Source organism: Octopus sinensis, unplaced genomic scaffold (genome assembly GCF_006345805.1).
Source record: "Octopus sinensis unplaced genomic scaffold, ASM634580v1 Contig19901, whole genome shotgun sequence".
Classification (NCBI taxonomy): domain Eukaryota; kingdom Metazoa; phylum Mollusca; class Cephalopoda; order Octopoda; family Octopodidae; genus Octopus; species Octopus sinensis.
The window spans coordinates 12,501-23,263 of record NW_021836716.1 but is presented as its reverse complement, the minus strand read 5'-3'; the positions used below and the strand labels follow the sequence as shown (position 1 = coordinate 23,263).

The window sequence follows — 10,763 nt, the reverse complement described above, 5'->3', positions numbered from 1 at the left end:
ACTGACATGTCTAGAAAGAGAGCAGTACTTATGTTATCGTAAAAATCCGTAGCTAATATTTATCCAAAACAATACCATAGGGTTCTTATGATAGTGTACTTATTGGAATATTACAGAGAACACCACCTATTGTCCGCAATGGAGTAGACCGAAGTCAATCCATCTCTACAATTGGTCAATTATATTCGAACCAAGGGCAAAAGTTAAAACCGTTTCAATGGATTTGTAAATAAAAAATAAAAATAAAAGCAAGTAAAATAAAGGGTACGGGGGAGAAGACTATGATATAAGTGGTACGAGGCCGCTTATGGCCTTCTGCAATTTCTCGACATAACATAGTTAAGAATAAATATGTATAAATAAATTTATATTAGAATAAATAAACATATATATCAATAGATATATATGAGCTTTTCTAGCATCAGGTAGATCATTTCCAAAATTGACGCGCGAGCTATTATTATGTCTATGCTTGTTGAAAGTCTTAAGTTTATTCTCACGCTCACCTGCTCTGTGGAAAGGTTGTCAAGAAAAGGATCGCGTTGTCTTTATCATAGTTTGCGTAACCATTAATCTTATAATTATGAAGCCTTTGCAGGTTTTTATAGTTCCAGATATCAAGGTCATTTGAGGCTTATGAACTAAGGTGTTGCATTCTTTCTCCAAGAATTACATGTTCAGCCATATTTTGATCCAGGTAGATTGGTTGAGAATCTATTACCCCAATAATAATTGGTATAAAACTGACACTGTATTCTGCGCATTAGATTTGTAAACTTTTTATCCGTGGTCCGTTGACAACTTCGAATTACAATAGTCAAGGTCTAGTACAGAGAGCTATCAAGGTGACTCCGTAGTAGGATGGTGATAGCGGGTGCTATGCTAAGAGAAGTAAAGTTGAGCTAGGAGGAAAGAATGAACAGGTAGAAAGTGGTGATACTTGGGTGGTTAGCGGTTTATCGATGGGGAATCTAAAGGCTAAGAGTGAAAAGTGGTAGAATTGTGCAAGGAAGAGAAAACCGTGGAGAACTGACAAAATGAAAAAAGGGAAAATATTAAAAACTGTCTCAAAAATTAGAAAACGAAATCCAGTTGAAAAGATGACGAGAAACTGAGATATTTATATAAAACTATCATATGAACAGGGAAAAGTGAGGACTTTGGAAATTCTCGTTTGAGAAATAGATAGATATAGATAGATAGGTAGATAGATAGATAGATAGATAGATAGATAGATAGATAGATAGATAGATAGATAGATAGATAGAAAGAGAGAAAGAGGGAGAGAGAAAGAGGGAGAGATAGATGGATAGACAGACCGAGAGATAGATAAATACATAGATAGATACCTATATTTTCTATTCAATAGTCAAGGTCTACTCAGAGTTTCGAGTCTTGTGCCACGTTTTGGAGCTACATGCAGGCGTACATATAATAGTTGCAATAAAACGCTGTTTCATGTTGCGGTGTTTCTCGATTGTGTGTATTTTGTAGATCCCTACAGCTGTTGCAAACTGTCATGTTGAAAGACGTACGTTTGGCAGCGATATATTTCGTCACACTGATGATCCTCATATTCGAACGACAGTGAGTTCCTTGATGAGGTATTGTTAGATATTTCAGGAAGTTTTGCACAAACGCTTTATAACTGGCGCTTTTTCCATCTTTGTACAATTGTCTCGGCGAAACAATAAATTTACGTAGTGCAAGTCTTAGATTCAGTGCTGTTGCGTTACGTATGGTGAAGATGTATATTTCTCAGATACCAAGGCAAGTACATATACACACATAAACAACTAACAACTACAAACCTCAACAAGTTATAGATTTAATCCGTTGCTCAATTTAATAGCTCTCGATTTGAATACACCATGGGAAGGTTTAGCAGGTCCGCTCTCTTCCAAACATTCAAGATAGGTTTCTAGCTTCAGGAGACCATCTACTTTACCTCGCATCAGATTCGTGGGCCCTGTGAAGGGTAATGGCCCATACCTAACAGAATATAACATAAAGCAAAAATCTTCAAGTAAATACAGGCTGAGACAGATCGACCCACACTATGAACAAACGCCACCACACACATACACATATATTCCTACCCGTCTATCTATCTGTACATACGTACACACACACACATATATATACGTACATATACATATATACATACATACATACATATGTATATATATATATATATATATATATATATATATATATATATTATATACATGTATGTTATATATGTGGTATGAATATTAAAAATGTACTCGAACACACATCGACAAAACCCGTCCATTCACCCATATATGTGCATACTTATACGCAAACATGCACAATTAATTCCATGTACAAAAAGAAAAAAAGGATCATACATACATGCATGCGTACATACATATATACATCCATAATGCATACAAACGTCATACATATAAAAGGTTTGTATACGCAATTCATTTTCAGAGAAACACGTTATATATAGATGGGAATATGACGTATATATACCCACATGCAAGCATATACACAAACACACACAGACACACACACGCACACACACACACACACGCACACACTCACACACACATACATACTCCGTCTCACCCCGCCACATTCATATTTTGCAGACATATATCATATAAAGACATACAGAAACAACATACATATACATGTTGGTCTATTTCATGAAAATATATATATCTCGGGTATCTGTCTCTCTTCCACTCTCTCTCATTCTGTGTATAACACACACACATACACGAGCATACAAACACACATACACATATGTGTATGTGTGCTTTTCTGTATGTATGAAATTATATAATACATATACATACAAAGTTCTTATAATAGGTATATGTATATATATAAATGAATCTACCAACGATCTATCAAATTATATATAAATATGTATATATATAATATATATTATATATATATATATGAATATATATAGTAATTATATATATATATGTATGTATGTATATAATATATATATATATATATATATATATATACATACATATAAATGTATATATGTATGTACATATATATATATATATATATTATATATATATATTATATATATATATATTATCATTATATATGTAAATATATATATATATATAGTGAGTGAGATACAGATGAAAAAAAAGAAATACATATACACATACATACATATATATGTATGTGTATATATGTATATATATTTATATACATATGTATGTACTATATATATATATATCCATATACTAACACGTACGTGTATGCAATTCTCGTTACTTTCTCTCTATTGTCTAGTATACAAGCCATCAAGATCAAAGACAAACAAATTAAGCATGAATATTTATGTAACAATCAAATTGCTGCTTGGTTGAGTATTTCTCCACTCGGGCTATTTACTACTCCCTTCCTAGCGATACTCTTCTCTTTCCACTCCTCTTCCAACTCGGCTGCCTCTACAAACATAAAGATATTCAGGATATATATTTAAATGTGTGTGTATGTGTGTCTATATATATATATGTCATGCTTCACTACGTCCCTTATTATTTGTTACATTCCTACATCACACCACACACACTCTCTCCACTTATACTCTTAAGATGTGTTGTTGTATGTCGTATTGTGTTCCTGTTTCGTAACTGTGTCCACACACATACATATAGTAGGTATGCATACACACAGACACATAAACACACTTACATATATATATATTATATATATGTATATATATATACACACATACATATATATGATATATACAATACATAATGTATATACATATATATCTGCATGTAGTTGCATACATACATAAATATATATATATACATTTATATATATATATATATATATATATACGCACACACATAAATGTGTAGGAGTAGATGGGCGGGTAGATGCGGACATAGACGTATGAGTGTAGATATATATGTGTGTGAGTCTGAGTATATATAGACGTATGCAGACGTGTGTTTGTGTTAGTTTGTTTTATAGGTCTCTTTTTCAACCATTAACGAAATAAATTTTTAGTGACACGAATATCTATGCACTTATGTATATTATAATGTACATATATAATATACGTATATATGTATATGGCTATATATATATGTATATGCGTACATATAGACAAACTGATATATATATACATACAAGTGCGTATATACATCGATGCGTAGATAATTACATATTCATATATATTTTCTTTATATATTTTCATATAAATTATATTGCGATGAATTATATTCATATGCATATGTATGCATATATACATAAGTACTCATAATTATATATATGCGTGTTTGTGCGTGTCTGTGTGTGTGCATGTGTGTGCGTACATGTATATATATATGCAAAAATGTATCAACGTATATATATATGTATGTATATATATATATGTATATATATATGCATATATATATACATATACATATAGATTTATTTATGTATATGTATATATATATATATATATGCATATATATATATCAACGTATATGTATGCATCTATACACACAAACGCACTGACGCACACACACATATATATATATACACATGCACATAGACACATAAACTTCTGCTAGTGTTATCTGTTATGAAAATGGCGTAGGTAAATTGATATTAGGAGTGTGTACATTTATAAACGCACATGTTACACACGCACACACATTTGTATATATATAGACATAAATAGGTATATATATACATAATGCATATGTAGATATATATATATATATATGCATATAAATATACATATATATAAAAACATATATATATTATATATATTATATATATATATTGTATATTATATATATATATATATATATATATAGAATATATATATATAATATATATATATATAATATATACATACATATATATATATATATGTATGTATATATATGCGCACTCGCGTAGAATCATGACCAGCTTCATCACTGCGCATGGTGGACCAACGACCCACAAATTTAAATCTTTTTTGCCAGAATTAGAATAGACGCTATAATGGATCAATTACCAATTCCAACAGAACGCTCTCCCCACCACACCCGCCACTTTGCCCACCCTCACTACCCTCTACACCACCATCTCTATGTCATCCCGTTGCAACCGTCCCCCACCCACCCCATCATGCGCCACCGTCGTGAAAGAACCCAAGAACAAGGAGAGAAAAATTACTGCTTTTGAGCTTTCCTCCAAAATCGATTCGCCATTATCATTTTTAATATAAAATTGTTTATATTATTAGTAGTGCTATTATTATTATTATTATGGTTATTATTATTATTATTATTGTTATTGTATACTTTTGTTACTCTTCATCTCTCTCCGCATCCCCCTTCTCCTTCTCCTCCTCACCCTCCTCTTCCTCCTCATTATCATCATCATCATCATCATCACCACCACCACACCACTATCATCATCATCATCATAATCATCACCACCACCACCACCATCATCATCATCATCATCATTATCATTATCATTATTATTATTATTATTATTATTATTATTATTATTAAGAAGTCTATTTCTAGGGGGGAAGATGAAAGAAAGTAAATCACTTTTGGTAGAAGCTATTGAATATTGCAGCGGCAGAAAAGTTTGGGTATCGGAACCAAAATAATCAAAATGTTCAGTTTTGTCATAAAAGAATTTGAGTTCAAGACCCACCTGGCTCCTAGTTGCGTTTTTGTCCCTCCAAATGCATGATATATACCACCTGTTTTGTCATATATTGATTAAGATCGATCGAAGCCATTTACCGCAGCTATTTACCCAGATTTGGGAGCATTTTTAGTAAGAACTGATATGATGAAGAAATAGCAGTGTCCAGGGTTCTTTAGGATTGTAGTAGCAAGGAAGAAATTTACCTTCCAACAGAATGGTTTCTATTAAAAATACATAAATTCTCGGTGATGTTGTTAATCCGGGTGGCGGGGTACATTTGTCACCTAAGAACAGAAACGGTCTTTTGATAGATTTCCACCTAATTTCCGTCTACCAAATTTCTTTCACTGGAGTTAGAGTCAATAATTTAAGTTAATAAGAATAACGACTCTAAAAGTTCCCCCGGCTGGATTTGAACCCGTAACCACTTGAATGAGAAACAAACTTCTTAACTACACAGTTAAATTCCAAATTATAGTTAAACGGAAGTGACGTTCAAGTCTTGTGCCTTGAGTAGAAAGGATTATTATAATTACAGGCGCAATAACTTCTGTAAAATTCAATTCCTCCGAGCGTAGAGAGGCGTAGGTTCGTTCCCCACAAAAGGCAATATTTGAATCTGGTAACTTTAAGGCATTCCCCTAATATTTGACAGCATTCAACACTTTCTGTTTCTTTCCAACGAAGAAGGCAAAACAATTCCAGATGTTATTTAATGAGATTGCAAAGAGTTCTTTTGAAGAATTGATATTGTGTCTGCAATTGATAAAAAACCCCCATCATTCATAAGAATTAACAAGAGAAACTGAGAAAACTCCAATAGGTTAATTTCAGATAGGTGTTAGCTGCTTCCTACTCTTTCTCTGTCTGTATGTCTGTCTCTCTATCTCTTACTCCGAGTTCCAAGTAAAATTCACGTACCAGTTAACTTAACTATTTCTGAAGCTGGATAGATGCGTATTATATCTGAGAATCGTCTGGTTGTTTGTGCGGACATCACATTGGTAAACTATGTTATTTGTCTTACATCTATTTGGGAAATGGCACTTTGTCCTAACCCTACAGCCGCATAAATAATTAGGTGTATCTACGTCCGTGTTGTATTGTGGGGGACAATTATTTTTCAGGTCTGTACCTAAGTTAGCAGAATGCGTTGCTTTAGTGGGGGCTTAGTCCTATTAGTTGGTTGGTTATTATTTTTATTGTTCACTATCTTTCTAGTTTCGTAAAATGTGTCAAGTTTTTTTATTATTCATTGAGGCTATTATTGTGGCTAAGTTATTAGTCAGACTGTGGCCTATTCTGATTTTATTCCTAAATAATTCCGTGTATTTATTATTAACGTTTAGGTGTTTGTCTATGATTTTCATTAATGAGCGAACTATATTTGATTTGAGGTGCACGGTGTAGGGAATTACGAGCCAGATATTATCGCTCTTTTGTTTATTTTTTGTGTTGTTTTTCCTAGTGTAGAAGCTTCCCTCCTTGTTTGTGATTCCTGGTAAGTTATGGTTGCATGTATCTTGGTTATATCCATAATTATGTTTCCTTTTCGTGTTGCTTTTGACTGTCCTATTGGTGTTATCGTAGGGTTCATGTGGGTTCAAAGGCCTAGTTTTTTTGCTATTAACAGGTTCATATTAATTGGTTGGGTGTCTTTAGGTTTATTGATACCGCTGTATAGGTTTATACTATTATTTTTGTAGGTGCTGTTATTTTGGGACTTATTCGCGTAGTTATTCGTGTTATTAGTTATGTTAATATTGTTAATCTTATTTAATATCTGTTTGTCGGTATTAGTGTTGCGGTTATTTTTGTTGTTGTTAGTGGTTTGTGTATAGGCCTTGGCATTGTTCATATTAGTGTTGTTTCTATTGGGGTTACTCATAATTATTTTATTTTTGGTATACTTTGTGGTGGTGCATGGTGTGTGGTTGGCGTTAGTGGTATTAGTGAGTGGGTTCCTGTTATTTGGGCTGCTTATAGGGTGATTAGGGTTTAAGTATTTGATTTCTTGTTTATATCCTGCTTTCCGTAGTGTAGAGTTATAGGCTTCTTTATGTCTATGTTGGAAGAGAGGCGTGATATTCTATTGCTAATGCTATGTATTAGGTTTCTCTTAATAAAGTAGGGGTGGTTACTTACAGCGTTTATGTATCTGAGGTTTCATGTACGGTTCATAGAGTTCTGTGGCTAGGTTGCTGGCTGTGTCTAAGTAGTTAATAGAGGTTTGTTCCTTTTCAGTTGAGATAGATAGTCTAAATCTTTTGAAGAATTTATGTACCTAATATATGTATATATATATATATATATATATATATATATATATATATATATATATACATATTTACAAGATAAGGGCAGAAGAAAATTTCTAATGCCAGATACGCCGAAACAAAAGAGTTGTCGATAACCATTAAATTTATGCGTCTCGAAACAAACCGATAAAAATCTCTAAAAAATTCGTTATTACCGTATTGGTCCAATTTCGGGGTTAATTCACAAGAAATTTTCCCCTCTTCAGCGGCACATACGCGAGATATAAATGAAATACTTATTCATACCCACGGAAGAAGCAAGCACCAAGTCCCGAGCAGACTTAAGTACCTCAAATATATCCAAATAGAAAAATCTTAGGCGCACCTCGAGGCACGTGTGATTCGAACTAGAAATACCTATATATCTAATTAAAAACATGTTGTAAATAAACAAACGAACATATACTAAATACACAGGCGAACAGAAAACATAGAAGCCACTATTTCTTCATCAGTTGTCTGCCAGAGAAATCAAACGCAATTTCAGCCATTATCGATAATATTGCTTCCACTCTGGAGGCACCGACAAGAAATTTGCCGGGAATGAAACCAAAACATAACAAAACGAAACGGGACGAACAAGGGACAAAATGATAAACAGAATAAAAGCTTAGGGCCGCACGAAGACAACGATTAATAATGATAATGCGTATACAACAAAAAGCCTTGGGACTGCAAGAACAAAAGTATATATATATATATATATATATATATATACTAGCAGTATCGCCCGGCGTTGCTCGGGTTTGTAAGGGAAATAACTATATAAGCATTTTTAGAGATGTAAAGTATAATAGCCATCTCAATATGGCTAACCACAAAGGGGTGTGTGTTACTGTAGGTTTTTACGTTCTGAGATTTAATAATACAGTTTATATAATAGCAAAAAAATGCATTAAAAATAGGAAAAAATGATGGTAATTTTTTTTTAAATCATAGACTCATCGTAGACTCATCGTAGACGCGCGCTAATACCCAGAAGGGCTCGATATGAATCACAACTATAAGATACCCGCTTTTGGGTACACTGCACCGCAAAATGTGGGAGTAGTTAGGAATCTAAATCGTAGGACACAGACACACAACTTCACTTTTATATATAAAGATATATATGGGTAAAAGAATTGGTATATGAAAGCACGCGGTTGGATGTATAAAAAACAAAATAGAATGAAGAAACTACAGAAGATTTGTATTATAGGGTAAAAAATATATTAAAATCGTCATGTTAGAAAAATAATATAAAATTTTGTGTATAGTGACATTGTTTTTGAAGAAATAACCGGTTCCGTAATTTCTCTTCAAATTTCTTAAATTTCTTTAGCGACGTTGCGTCATCTATTCGTTATGGTGTGATGAAGAAAAGTTCGAGACAGGGGGAGGTAATCAGGAATTTTTCGATCATTTTCATAACATGACGAATTTGATATATATTTTAAAAACATATAATACAAATTTTCTGTAGTTTTTTCATTCTATTTCGTTTATATATATATATATATATATATATATTGATATAAAACGGTATAAGATAACAAAAGAAAGAAAGAGACTCAATATATGTAAATAGAGGAAATTTATCTATACAATATGTTACATTACTCGGTAGTCAAGATAATCTTGACTACCGAGTAATGTAACATATTGTATATATAGATATATATATATATATATATATATATATATATATATATATATATATATTATATTAAATTAGAGACAAAACCACTATTAGGCGAATCATACAATGAAAAACGTAAGCCAATACATAAGATTATTTAATTTATATTATTTAAATATATAACAAAATTATTAAAAAAATATAATTAATATATCACTACGATCGTTTCATGGTTGTTAATTTCTTTAAATTTTCGAGTTACAGTCATTCATCAGGTGGTTTAAATATTTTATCTTGGCGAGGTTTAAACCAAGATAAAATATTTAAATACTTAAACCGCCTGAGGAATGACTGTTACTCGAAAATTTAAAGAATTTAACAGCCATGAAACGATCGTAGTGATATATTAATTATATTTTTTTAATAATTTTGTTATATATTTAAATAATATAAATTAAATAATCTTGTGTATTGGCTTAAGTTTTTCATTGTATGATTTGCCTAATAGTGGTTTTGTCTCTAATTTAATATAATATAATATTTTACTATAAAATTGGATTCAATCCTAAATCTGATTTTTCCCTTAAGTTTGGATTTATTCACTAATATTATTATATATATTATATATATATATATATATATATATATATATTGGATGAAAGGCAAAGTCGACCTCGGCAGAATTTGAACATAGAACATAAAGACAGACGAAATACTGTTAAGCATTTCGCCCGGGGTGCTAATATTTCTGCCATCTCGCCGCCTTTAAATAAATGATAATCTGTTCTACCCTAGGCACAAGGGTTGAAATTTGGTGGGAGGGGAGAAAATAAGATATCATGGTCTCTGTTTATGATATAATATAAACCATTGATCTATGTTGGACAAACTAAACAGGTATTCTCGGATAACAAACAAATTCTGGAATTGAATGAGGAAGAGGTGAGTGTGAAAAAACGTGGTCCTGATATATTTAAAAGTATAATGCGAAAATTGGTAAATTTAATAAAATTAATTGATGAAGTGTGACTGAATGTGATGTGATCGAATGTGGCCAGACTACCGTGCTGATATTGATCTGAATTTTAAAATGTTTATAGGAAGCGTGCGCAGGATTTGATCATTTCACTCTTGGCTTTAAGTAACCCCTTTATTTCAAA

General features: G+C 31.9%; 1 protein-coding gene across 1 annotated transcript; it reads right to left on the bottom strand.

Moving 5' to 3' along the window:
* Window positions 1–1,820: 1,820 nt before the first annotated feature.
* Window positions 1,821–7,552, bottom strand: LOC115232195 (myb-like protein D). Its single transcript, XM_029802038.1, has 2 exons — window positions 7,296–7,552; window positions 1,821–1,992 (listed from the first exon to the last, which is right to left on the bottom strand). Exons 1-2 carry the CDS (start codon window positions 7,550–7,552, stop codon window positions 1,821–1,823), a joined length of 429 nt encoding a protein of 142 aa, XP_029657898.1.
* Window positions 7,553–10,763: the final 3,211 nt, after the last annotated feature.

What these genes read in the sequence shown, in the direction of transcription:
- LOC115232195 (XM_029802038.1), bottom strand. Translation starts at nt 7,552, where the DNA reads ATGAGTAACCCCAATAGAAACAACACTAATATGAACAATGCCAAGGCC. An exon ending in CAACCAATTAATATGAACCT is followed by an intron (nt 1,993 to 7,295) that starts GTTAATAGCAAA and finishes ATATTCTGTTAG; the next exon opens with GTATGGGCCATTACCCTTCA.